This window comes from Cucumis melo, chromosome 5, assembly GCF_025177605.1.
Source record: "Cucumis melo cultivar AY chromosome 5, USDA_Cmelo_AY_1.0, whole genome shotgun sequence".
Taxonomy (NCBI): domain Eukaryota; kingdom Viridiplantae; phylum Streptophyta; class Magnoliopsida; order Cucurbitales; family Cucurbitaceae; genus Cucumis; species Cucumis melo.
In genome coordinates, this window is record NC_066861.1 from 474,110 (window position 1) to 487,417 (window position 13,308).

Here is a 13,308-nt window from a genome sequence, read left to right on the forward strand (position 1 = left end):
ATGCTCTGAACTAGGGGTGTTCAAAAAACACCGTAAGCCGACCAATCTGGACTACCCAACCCAAACCGTAAGGGTTGGATTGGGTTAAATTATGTTTTGGGTTGGATTGGGTTAAAAAATTGAAAAAAAAATAAGATGGGCCGAGTTACCGGGTTGGAAAATTAAGGACCGGGTTGACCCACCCAACCCGGTTTAGGGGTATATATATATATAAAAAAAAAAAAAGTTCGACGGCACGACACATTCCGACGGCCTTTACACGTTCCAATCGCAAGTTCGTGTACAGCGAGTAAATTTATTATCAACTGATGGTCAGTGTTGGATTCAAAAATCTGAAATCTAATGGTGGGAAATCGAGACCAACGGCCGCAATTGCCTCCGTTAGGTGGGGGAAGATCGTCTTCCTCAATCTCCTTAGCTGCTCCAACTTCATGGGCGTCCACGACCTCGGTCTCTGCTTCGGGCAAGAGAATTCAAAGAGAAATGACTGAGTTTAACTTAGACCCGCCTTCCGATTGCTCCGCTGGCCCTAAGGGCGACAATCTTTACCACTGGTTCGCTACCATCTTTGGCCCTTCAGGTAGTTACGACCTTTCACTCTACTCTTTGGGCTTTATCGCTACTTACTCGTACGGTTTTTGGCTTTTGTTCTTCTTTTGCTTTGCCCCATGATTTCTTGCTTCTCAGCCCGATGATTTCTTATGACCGTTAGGATTACACTTTCCTTCAGTGAGCTATTGCACACTCTTTCTTTGTTAAATTTTTTTAGTTTTTGGGCTGGATATTTAACCATCTAAAGATTTGTTGTTTATCTCATTTATTTCGATTCCTGAACGGATGCTCACTGAAACTCTATTGGGGTTTTATTACCTGATTCAAAACATATTCTTTGCCTTCAACTAGCAAATGTTTAATACAAAACAACTCTGAAGAAAGTGTTTGGAGGAGTCAGGAGTGCATGTATCTGCTCCTTCAAGTACTTGGTGTGCTATGCTCCTCTGTCTCATTGTATTTTGTGCAAATAATAAAAGATTAGATTAGTTGCCAAGGAATTAGGACATAAGTTATCACGCGGAGTTAATGGGGTGAGAGTTGGAGAGAAACTACGTTTAGACTAAAGTTGTCTAATCAAAAACAAGTTTTTGATTAAAGTTGTCAGAGCAAGAAGCTGAAAGATCATCAAAAAATACACAAGGTTCTGCCATGGTTTTCCTACGATGTTATACGGTCAATTCTCATCTATATGCTCAATATCAACCAAAAATAGACAAAATGATCGGAGAAGATGCTCTCTGATACCAAAACTCTCAAGGATTTGGAAGAATGTTCTCTTGCTAAATAGCCACACGTCACTGTTGGACACACATATGCTTAAATGAATGAAATGAGTGCATGAAATCTGAGCCAGGATTTCAGGGAGTCATATGTTGCTATTGGTCACTATTAAATTACCTTTCTCCTTTGCATCAAGTGAATTGTTTTATTAAAACAGTGTATTTTATTGGCTTCCTTATTGAGTCTTACTGAATGAATGGGCAGACAAGAGAGAGATTAACCTAGCTCATGCAATTCGTGTGTTGTATTAGTTTATTAGACAAGAAAAAATGCACTGAAGGGCAAAAAGGCATAAGTGATGTTCGTATGGTTCTTTAAAAGGCGGACTATAGAGAGAAAAGCTGTGCTTATGCTGTTTATGCCTGATATTAGTGTTTTAGACAATAACAATACAATAAAGGACAAATGCTGCATAAGTTATGTTTATCTACCATATTGTTTAATGAAGAAAACTTCAGAAAACTTGTCCTAGCGAATCACTTCCTTTTCTTCTCAGGTTTTCTCTCTCTTGCATACTAGACATGCAGTACGAGCCATTTGTCTATAAAGCTGTATTTATTATTGATTATATGAGGGCTTTGTTTGAATACTATCTTGAATATATCAGGAAAAATTGCTGGTAAAATTTATCTAGCTTTTCTCAACAGTAGTGTCTTTGTCTTGTTTTTAGGTACACCATATGAAGGTGGCATATTTTTCCTGGACATAATTTTTCCAAGTGATTATCCATTTAATCCTCCAAAGGTACTCTTGTTCACATCCTTAAATTTTAGGATTCAAAAACCAAATTTTCTTTTACCCTCATCACGAGAATCAAATGGTCATTCTTGACCTGACACTACGTTTTTGAGTTTTATGCTCATGTTTATTTACCAAGAAGGATTTGGTCTGCAGGTTGTATTTAAAACCCGAATCTACCACTGCAATGTTGATTCCACTGGTAATGTAAGTTTGGACATTTTGAAGGATAACTGGAGTCCTGCGTTAACAATCGCAAAGGTGTTAATTGCAGTGAAATCAATTTTCGTAAATCCCAACCCTTGTGAGTCGCCTCACTTTTTTTGGACTCATTGTTTAAGTCACCATATGCTGTAGTTTATAGTTCGTATGCTTTTCTATTTTTGGGGATTCTCTAAAGCTAAACCTGCTCTTTTCTCATTTGGTAATTGTGAACTGAGACATAGGTGATGCTTCTTTTTTTCTTTGCTTCGCACTGCATTGAGTTCTTTAAAATCAGTTACAAATTACAATTACAATCCATCTAAAGTTGCAGAGGGGAGTTGATACCTTTTATCCATATGAAGCACTACGAGTGTAAAATTGAAAGGATGCAAATATATGCTTGGTTAGGTTGGGTTTTCAAAGGGAGGGATTTGGTGATTACTGAAAGGAATTTACCAGGAATAGGAACTAAATTGGTTGGGGGAACCAATGGAGGATTTGTAGAGAAATTGAATTAGTGTATTTTCAATTCTCCATGAATATCTATGCTTGGCTATAGATAGTTACTGTATTTATTAGTAAAAAGAATTCTAGTTACAATGATTGCTGGTGGGATGACTATCTTGTGAAAAGGAACATGCAGGGCTTTGTTATTGGTCCCTAACCTAATCCTTATCAGGGAGATGGTTGGTCCGTTTTCCATGAAAATATGCTTTTCTACACAACTAATTGATCTAGTTGACGTTAACTTTGAAATCTCACATTCATTTTTGGATTTTACTTATTTTGCAGATGATCCAAATGCTCCTGGTGTTGCTCACTTGTACCTGGCAGACAGAGCTAAACACGACGAGATAGCTGCTGAGTGGACGCTACGTTTCGCCAAATGAATGGAATCTCAAACCACTGATATACAATGGCATACTTCTTTTTTGGTTATCATTTTCTGAAATTTGCTTCCAATTCTCCCCCTTCACTTGGTAATTTACCGTGTGTTTTCGCAAGAAGTTACCAAGAACACTGGAAAGCAAATTTTGAGACGAGCACATGGAATAGAGTACAACCTCAAAGTTCTTGGATGCATGAGTGGATAGTATTAGATGATTTGTAGATTGTTCTATATGTATCAATGTTCTTTTGGAGTGTTCAAGCCTTCAAGGTGCACTGAAATATATAGCCCTTCGGAATTTAGGTATCAATCGAAGGAAAAACGATGACTATCTATCTATCTATATATATATAAATAGTCCTTTGGAGATTATTCTGATGATTCAGACAGTAGCTGTACACATGCACAAATCAACTTTGAATAGGGGTTGGTTTGATAATAAATTTGTTTTTCACTCTAATATTCTCGTATTCAATTAATCATTTTTTTCTTTGATTTAGGTCTAATTGATATGTCAAATCTAAATTTAAATTAAGCTGTTATCTTTCTATTTAATTTAAATTTGGTATATCAATAATATGTCTAATAATTATGAACATTTCAACTATTAATATAGTCTTTGAAACGAAACATGTGTATATACTTTTTAAGTATGATATTCCGAGCGTATTGGTAGTATGTGAGATGTAAGACATTGAGGATATTACATGACTCTCTAAAGACAGGAATTTCAATGACTCCAGGCCACGTTCTGCGAGGTAAGATATGTTTTTAAAAATTCAAACTTAGTCATTATGATTTTATATAATTTCATATATAGCTCTTACGAAACTCATCGACTATTTACAATGTTTCATTAAACTAGAAATTAAATTCTAATTATAAATTAGAGAAACTAAAATTTTAATCTAAAAAATATTACTATAAATAACAAAACACAAAAAATATTTATAAATACATATAAAATTTTGATAGATTCTAAAATTTTATTATATTTGGTAAATATTTTACTAAAATAATTTAGGATAACACGAAAAACCTATAATTAAAAGCGAAATAATTACTAAATAAATAATTTAGGACCTTTTTGTGTGGAGCTACTCTCTTTTCATAGTTTTTCATAGTTTGAGTTTGTTTACTATTCAGGAAATCATAAATTTTGTAGATGGCTAGAAGTACTTAGGTGCATGGTAAGTAGTTTATATATATATATCTTTTGTGCATCCTATTAAAATATTTAATCATAATTTATCGCATAAATACTTAAATTTTTTTGATAAATGTAAGCAATTAACTATTTTTACACTTCCAAAATAAAATTCTGTGAAGTTGAAGGGTCCATTAGTTATTACTTGCATTTTGTCCAATCAAATACATAAATGTTTGCATATTGGATGCATCCAATTATTACGCGTCACATTCTAAAAGTAAAAGCTATAAATCATAAAATCATAAATTTTGAAAATGGTAGAACCGTGGCCGATCGATGGCCACTCTTTTGCCGGTATTCAAAAACGCCTTTAAATGAACCTGTTTCAAACTCTGCTTGAATTGTCCGCCAATGGAATTTTGATTTCCAAGGGAAACACAAAATGGGAAAGAGCATTTGGGAATTGGGTGTTGAAGATTTAGTGAAAACAGGATTAAACATCCATGAAGCTGTGGAATTCAACAGGATTCTTCAGAATGTACTGTCCACAGCCCAAAGATCAAAGCCAACTGAGGTTTGGCGGGAGCTCATGGCTCGAAGAGCCTTGAAACCCACACACCCATTTGAGTTGCATCGGCTTCTCTATTACTCTGTCTATGCTAATTGGAATATCTCTTCCAATGGACCTCCTCCATATTGGTTTCCTTCTATGTAATGTTTCTCATTTCATTCACCTAATTTTTATAGAGTTCCTGCGTCTCTGTAATACCTATTTTACTGGGATGCTTTGCTCTTGTCCTCTAAGTGTTTGTCACATTATCTACTTGTAGTGATCAATCTAAATTGACAAACTTGGGAAAGATCATGGAGTTGCATGGTCCAAAGCTGTTGGGAGCTTCATATAAAGATCCTATCTCAAGTTTCAGCTTGTTTCAGAAACTCTCCTATCAGAGTCCTGAGGTTTGGATTCAGTTCTGTATATATGGGGTTTTAATATGGAAATTGCATTGATTTTGGTGATCTATCTTGTGTTTTGATGGTTATAGATTTACTGGTCAATTGTTCTTCAAGAGCTTTCTGTCACTTTCCAAAAAGCACCGAGGTGTATTTTAGATAGGACTGCGAAGTCAAATGTAAGATGGCTCCCTGACTCCATTTTGAACATTGCTGAGTGTTGTTTGCTTCCTTCAAGTCGTCCATTGAAAGATGATAATTCTTTGGCAATTGTGTGGAGGGATGAAGGCTGTGATAATTCAAATGTGAACTCTATGACACTCAAACAACTTCGAGAGAAAGTAACGTATGCTCCTCTCTTTGAATACCAACGTTTCATCAAATTTATCATAAATGTTGCTGATTATAATGAGAGGAGAGGTTTAGTATTAAGCAATTCTCTTGAAAATTGGTTTATGATTATCTTCCTTTTTTTCAAAAAAAATAAAAAAATAGAAACAACTACGTTCATCTTTTTACAAGGTCGTAAAAAAAAACAGTCCGACAAAAACCCCTTTAGAGAAAAGGGGTCCAACTAAGTAAAATATTACTCCAATAGTAGTTATAAAAGGCCTCGAAGTTCGAAGTCATACGGGGACATAAAACTTAACCAAGGATGGGTCCTTCTCCAACTAATTTCTATTATTTCTCTCTCCATAAGACCCTTAACGAAGTGCTGACTCCAACATCCCAAAGAAAGCGACCCTTCTCCCTAAAAGTCGGGTGGAAGAGGAACTTCCCAACCAAACCACTGACACTCCTCTGGGGAGTCAACATGAAACCAACCATGTGGACTATGTTATTCTCTTTAATGAGATGTTGGCATGCTGTGCAGGTTGGTGGCAAATGCACTTGATGCAACATTTTCAAAGGGCGATGCTATTGCTATTGACATGCCATTGACAGTTGATGCAGTTGTCATATATTTAGCTATTGTTCTAGCAGGGCTTGTTGTTGTTTCTATTGCCGACAGCTTTGCTGCTAATGAAGTTGCAGTTCGTCTGCGTATATCAAAGGCGAAGGGAATATTTACTCAGGTAATTTTGTTTAAACCTTAAAAGTAGAGGTAGCTAAGAGATCTCATGAGCTTTGTATAGTAAATTTTGAGTGGGAAAATGACCTCTTATCAAGTAGTCATTTCTCAAAATAGATTATTGTCATTGTTGTTGATTTTCTCTCTGACGAATTTAACTGAATCTTGATGTTTTCATGGCTTTGAAAACTGAAGATTGCATTTTGTTAGATTCTTTGCGTACTTGTTTTCAAAGTGAAGAACTAGAAATTTACAGAACAATTTTTAAATATCGTTGACTTTTACATTTGACTTTGTTGTCATTACTCTTTAATGTTTAATTCTGATTTCATATTTCAATCAGGATTTCATATTAAGAGGAGGCAAGAAGTATCCTTTGTACAGGTAAAGTAACCAATACAAAACCCTGCGTTTTCCTACCCGGCCTTTTGGTGCAAGAAAGTCGTGAGTTACAAGCAAACTTCTATGTTCCGCTTTACAGTGGCGAGGATCTTTATCTTTAATATACCAAGAATCATATTTCTAGATGGAATGGTATTAATTGGTAGCTTGATTAATCTGTTAACTTAGATTTAAGTCTTTCATCGTAGGTGTTAGAAATGTTGGTATAATATTAAATTTATCTCCAGATATTGGGTTAAGTTTTTGGATTACTTGGTGATTTAACATAGTATAAGAGAAAAATACCATGAGTTCAAACTCTTATAATGCTATTTCCTCAATTAATGTTGATTTACATTTGTTGGGTCATCAACAAATTTCTAAGTAATGTTATTTCCTCCTCAATTAATGTTGATTTACATTTGTTGGATCATCAACAAATTTCTAAGTTACAAATGGGGGAGTATTAAAATGTTATTATAATATTAAAGATTTAACTTCACTCATAAGTTAACTTTTTGGATCAATAAGTGATTTAACACGGTATTAGGGTAGAAGGTTTTGTGGTTGAACCAATGTTATTTCCTCACCAATTTATATTGATTCTTTCTTATTGGATTTTCTACAAATTTCCAATTCCATAAGTGAGGGGAATATTATAGTGTTGATATAATATTAAATTTACCTTGTTCCATTAACTTAATCTTTTGGGTCAATTAATGATATGAAAAAAGGTTTCTTAGAAGCCTACCATTTGACACATGGATTTGGTTCTCGAAGAACTTACAGTTGTGCTGCAGTTTCTCACGGAAATTTGTTTCTTCTTGCAGTCGGATTATAGAAGGGGGGTCGTGTAAGGCTATTGTGATTCCCGCAACTGGGAACAGGCTGGATGTGGATTTGCGAAAACAGGATCTATCATGGAAAGAATTTCTTTCGACTGCAAAGGAATTTCCAAGGTAATGCAATTATAATGTTAACACCTGTTGCTTTCTTATTACCTTCTTGTAAGTTCAATAAACTGTCCTACCTAAATTCTGCTTCCCATGAAGGTAACATTCAAAAGATTATCAACTGTGCTGATTATATTTTACAATGAATGAATCAGTAAAATTTGATGTGTTATACTGCAGATCAAATCGTTACTCTCCAGTATATCATTCAAGAGACGGCGTGACAAATATTCTCTTTTCATCTGGGACCACAGGTGAAAACTATTTTTTAAAATATTTTTTAAGAACTAAGCCTGCAAGACTAAGAAGACACATATATGACAAAAATAATGAATTTTTAGAATGAAATACATTAAACCAATTTTTTTATAAAGAGTATTATAATACAACTTTGGGGATTGACCCAGTACATATAGGTGTCGGTTGAGCTAAGCTCATGTTGGCACATTAAAACTAATTTTTTCAAGCATATATATGCATTAACCCATTTACTTGAATTTTCTTTGAGGATATATTTTAAAATGTAAATTTATGAAATAGTGTCTTTGTCTCGATTTTTGTGTCATATCGTATATGTGCTTCTTAGTCTAAGATATATACCAAATGAGAGAATTTTATTAATGTTTAAAAGTTGTGAATACAACGAGACAAGTATTCTATTTATAAATGAAAATCAATTAATCGTAATCCTAATTAATAAAAGAAACTAATCTTAGTCGTAATATACCAAAGAAACTAATTCTAATCCTAATAAATTAAGAACTTGACCATAATAGCATATTCCTACTACATTGGCCTCGCTCCGAGGGGCTTTGACTTCAAATTTAGAAAGAGTATGGAGGCTAATAAGGTCCTTGTTGTATTATGCAAACCTGGACTTGAATATTACCATTCTAATCAATAATTTTAGTTTTCAGACCAATAACTGTTGATAAATCTTTGAGGATGTACTTCTTTCCATGCATGGGAACCAAAATAGTATTTTAACAATTTTTTAGTATAAAGATGTAGAGAGGCAACACAAAAATATGGGGTGGGTAGGACCTTGAACCTGGGACGTGTGGGGACAACCACTATGGCAAGAACACTTTTTGTTGAATAATCCATTTCACCAATTAATATTACTTTTGTGATAAATATTTGACGGGGGCTCCTTAGCTGAAACCCATACCATTTCACCAATTAACAACCCTCCTTGCTGATAAATATGTTATACTGTTTATTGATGAAGAAAATGTGTTTATATGATATTTTGACATCGGCAGTTGCAAATTCTTATAAACTTGTGGCCCATATCAGGAGAGCCAAAAGCAATCCCATGGACACAACTTTCACCTATCCGCTGCGCTGCTGATTCCTGGGCTCACATGGATGTTCAGGCTGGTGATGTTTTATGTTGGCCTACAAATTTAGGATGGGTGATGGGGCCAATTTCAGTGTACTCATCCTTGTTAGCTGGTGCAACTCTTGCTCTCTATCATGGATCTCCTCTTGGCCATGGATTTGGAAAGTTTGTTCAGGTAAAAGTTTTGTTAGATGCCTATGAGCCCAACCATGGTATTTAATTGCTAGGACAACTAGTTTTAGATTTTAGACATTTCTTTCCTCTGCATTTGTTGTAGGATGCAGGAGTGACTTTATTGGGAACAGTTCCAAGCTTGGTAAAAACTTGGAAGGATACAAGGTGCATGGAAGGCTTAAATTGGACAAAAATAAGGTAATATTTTACATTTCTATATTGGAATGTTAAGTTATGACATTTAATGTCAGTTTAATGGTGCCAAAAAGAACTTCATTTCAATTACGTCAATGTACGTCAAGAAATCAAGAGGTTTATGGTTGAAATTTCTTCACTCTGACATGTACTAAAATATATATATTAGTTGAATGGACTTTGAAGTTGATAACTGCAGGCACTTTGCCTCCACTGGCGAAACGTCAAATATCGATGATGATCTCTGGCTTTCCTCAAAGTCATATTACAAACCTATATTCGAATTTTGTGGTGGCACGGAACTTGGCTCAAGCTACATCACCGGAACTCCAGTACAACCGCAAGCTTTTGGGGCTTTTAGCACAGCATCTATGACTACGGAATTTGTCATCCTTGATGAACATGGAATACCTTATGTGCGTACAAGAAATAGGCATTTACGTCATGTCATGAATTTCTCAACGAAAGTTCAAGTATCTTATTTTTTCTGTGTTTTCTTTTAATCAACAGCCAGAGGATCAGCCTTGCATTGGTGAAATAGGGTTATTCCCTCTATATCTCGGAGCTAGTAACGAATTGCTAAACGCTGATCATGATGAAGTTTACTTCAAGGGAATGCCAATATACAATGGAATGGTATAGTCAAGCTCACGCACACCCTTCTTCTTGTTTATAGATTTCTTTTAATCTCCCAGGGACTTTTGGTACAAAACTTGCCTGTATTTATGCTTTGTTTCGGCGTCCAAATGAATGTGGGTTATAGTATTGGTTGATTATGAGTGCAACTTGCAAGGGAGATCTCATTTTTTTAAATAAGTAAGCAGGCATTTAGAATATCGTTTTACTTGATTCACTTCATTTCAGCAACTGAGGAGACATGGAGACATCATCAAAAGAACTGTTGGAGGCTACTTAATTGTTCAAGGTAGGGCTGATGACACCATGAACCTTGGCGGCATCAAGGTACTGCACACTGTTTTCTCTGATTTTCTGCTACTCCTAACGTGAATGACATTTTTCCGGTAAAAGTCAATAGACTTGTGAAATTGTTAGGAAACCTTTTAATTAGAACACCTTCTAATTAGAATAATATCTAAAATATATTGAAATATAGAAGATGAAGAACTACAGGATAACCCTAGTATGAAGACTCTTGAAACCTCCCCTCTTGAGTATGCCGCAAGCCCTAGATCACTCCCCCTCCTGTGTATAACAAGACACACTAATCTAACTCTCTATCTAATTACTCTTATGATCTTTTCTAATATTTCTAACTAAGCACTTTATAGAAGTCAACTATGTTAGAGAATTTGAATTTACATGAGATATAAATAAATGCAGAATAAACTAAATTATATCTCAAATTCTCACTTCACGTGTTAGAATTAAATAAGCAATTGATCATAAAATTGTAAACAATAAAGTACAGAGAAAAAGGAGAATCACATTGAAAATTATACTGATTTACCCTAAATTCGGGACTACATCCATTCTTTTACAATTACAGGTTTTACTATGATAGAGGTTGAAAAGACAACCAAATCCACACTTACAAATCTCTCTTCCCAAAGAGCCCAACAAGAATTGTTTGAGTTCAAAGTAGTTCAAAGTACCACACTTGAAATAAATAATACGAGAAACCCTTCAACCCAAAACAGAAAAACACACACTGTACTTTGCTTACTGTCACTCCAAAATACTGAAGAATAAAAACATCGATGCTCTCAGTTTAAATTCTTCTTCAACGGCAAAGTGAATCACGGCCCATTTCTTTTTTTCCTTCAAAAGCCTCCTCCTTTTATAGAATAAACTCCACCGCCCATTTATTTCTTTAATCATAACCACCTACAATTTTAGCCGATAAAAAAGCTTTCTTACCTAAGTTCATTAGAGGAAATGGGCCTTGAGAAAAAATGGGTTGACATGCAAAATAAGATGTTTCCACATGTATGTTGGGAAAGAAAAATTTTATCTGCATAAAAATTTGCTTAAGACTTGAGCAAATTGATTTTGGACCAATAAGTTTGGGCTCCACATTCTTAACAAAGTAGGTAGCCAGTTTGAGCAAACTTATCACTTGCTTTTACCTCCGTTAAAGACATACAAGTTTCTTCCGAACTGTTAGATTATTTAACACCTACTTCTCTTACACACATGTAGACAAGTTCGGTTGAAATTGAACGGATATGCGACCATTTCGATGAGAGTATATTGGAAACAGCTGCAGTAAGTTTATCACCTATAGAAGGAGGTCCAGAACAACTAGTCATTTTGGTGGTGCTAAAAAAACAATATGTAAAGTCCCCACAAGAGCTGAAAGACAAATTCTCAAAAGCAATTCAGAAAAATCTTAACCCTTTATTCAAGGTAGCATTTTAACATTTTCTTTCTTTCTTTCTTTCTTTCTTTTTTTGGCAAAAAAGGTCCTCAGATAAATTGAACTTGGAAAGGAATGGAACTGCAGGTTGGGTTTGTGAAAATTGTACCAAGCTTTCCACGAACTGCTTCTAACAAGTTACTGAGAAGAGTTTTGAGGAAACAGATGAAGGATGAACTTGCCCTTCGAAGTCAACTTTAGAGGCCAAGACGTATTCTCTGTAAATCGTTGAAATAAGATAGTTTAGTCATTTAATATAGCTGTTTAATTTGAAGAAAATAAACTTAATTTATGGCCTTTCAATAATTTAAAGTTGCTTGTTTCTCAAAATTTGTGTTTAAAAATATTAGTGGGAGTGTCCAAAAAATTTGGTAACCCAACCATTTCATATTACAACACAAACCGTAAAGGTTGGGTTAGGTTAAATTATGTTTTGGGTTGAGTTAGATAATTGAAAAGGAAAGAAAGAAAAAAGGGTTGTCGGGTTGGAAAATTAAGGGTCGGGTTGTCGGGTTGGGGAATTGAGGGTTGGGTTGACCAAATCCGGTTTAGGGTATATATCTATATTTATACTATATATAAAAGTTCTTATATGAATAAACTTTTTCTTCCTATTTTACCCTTCCTTTGTAACCATTTTCATAATTAATTTGATGGTTAATTTTGTCTTGTGCTACAATTCTTTTTTATTTTTTCTTTCTTTTATCATTTTCTTTTTATTTGAGTTTTATTAATAAAAATGATTTCTAATTATGAATTATCATTTAATGTAATTAAATGTGAAGAAGTCAGAATATGAAATGTCTTTATTTATCTATTTCTAAAAAGAAAATCAATATATAATTTATGACTTTACCCTCTATCATAGTTGCATTGATTTCAAAACTTTTGAAATTTTAGTAGTTTTGTAATATCATTTTGATTTTATAAAAGGAGTCTTTTTCACTGCATTTTCTAACATTTGTCTTATCTTGGTTTCTTCTGCACACAATCCAATTTCCTTCAAAATTCATTTTTTTGATTTAAAGAATGATAGATAGGGACATTTTTTTGTTCCTTCATCTACACAATTTCCTCTACCAAATTCTATTTTATATGATTAATAGACAGAGTCAAAATATTATTAAGGATTTTTGTTGTACTCAGATAGTTTTTAATAATTATGTAGCTCTTTCCACTTATGCTATAAAATGTCTGTGAAATGGATTTGGCTAGAAAATCATTCTTGGGTATTTGACATCTTCAATATGAATATTTTCTTTGTTATGATATTTTCATTATTGACTTTGTTTTTTCTTTTTTGTACTAAAAAAAGACAAGCACATTATGTTATAGACTTAATTACTTGGTAACGACAAATATATTTGTTATGTTTTTCATTCTCTTTTAACTGACATATTCTTCTTCTTGCTACAATAATAATAAATAATGTGAGGTAGTTCTTTATTTTATGATGTATTTTAAAATCAAAGTTATAATTTAAGAAATTTTGTATTAATTACAAACTCTTTTTTTTTTTTAAATATTATATTTTACGTAAC

General features: G+C 34.0%; 2 protein-coding genes across 3 annotated transcripts; both read left to right on the forward strand.

The window, feature by feature from the left end:
* The first annotated feature begins 229 nt into the window (after positions 1-229).
* LOC103491591 (constitutive photomorphogenesis protein 10) lies at positions 230-3,626 on the forward strand. The gene is made up of 4 exons (XM_008451598.1): positions 230-580; positions 2,006-2,079; positions 2,230-2,377; positions 3,070-3,626. The coding sequence occupies exons 1-4, from the start codon at positions 343-345 to the stop codon at positions 3,165-3,167; spliced, it is 558 nt and encodes a 185-aa protein (XP_008449820.1). The 5' UTR covers positions 230-342; the 3' UTR covers positions 3,168-3,626.
* Positions 3,627-4,638: 1,012 nt separating this feature from the next.
* Positions 4,639-12,097, forward strand: LOC107990299 (probable CoA ligase CCL12). Of its 2 annotated transcripts, XM_051085030.1 has the most exons (14): positions 4,641-5,027; positions 5,147-5,276; positions 5,363-5,616; positions 6,145-6,346; positions 6,686-6,726; positions 7,554-7,682; positions 7,857-7,930; positions 8,976-9,196; positions 9,299-9,393; positions 9,590-9,806; positions 9,901-10,026; positions 10,255-10,353; positions 11,551-11,757; positions 11,855-12,097. In XM_051085030.1, the coding sequence occupies exons 1-14, from the start codon at positions 4,759-4,761 to the stop codon at positions 11,966-11,968; spliced, it is 2,178 nt and encodes a 725-aa protein (XP_050940987.1). In that variant the 5' UTR covers positions 4,641-4,758; the 3' UTR covers positions 11,969-12,097. The 2 variants fall into 2 exon arrangements, with proteins under 2 accessions (XP_050940988.1, XP_050940987.1); XM_051085031.1 differs by lacking the exon at positions 11,551-11,757 and having other exon boundaries at positions 4,639-5,027; positions 11,814-12,097.
* The last annotated feature ends 1,211 nt before the right edge of the window (positions 12,098-13,308 follow it).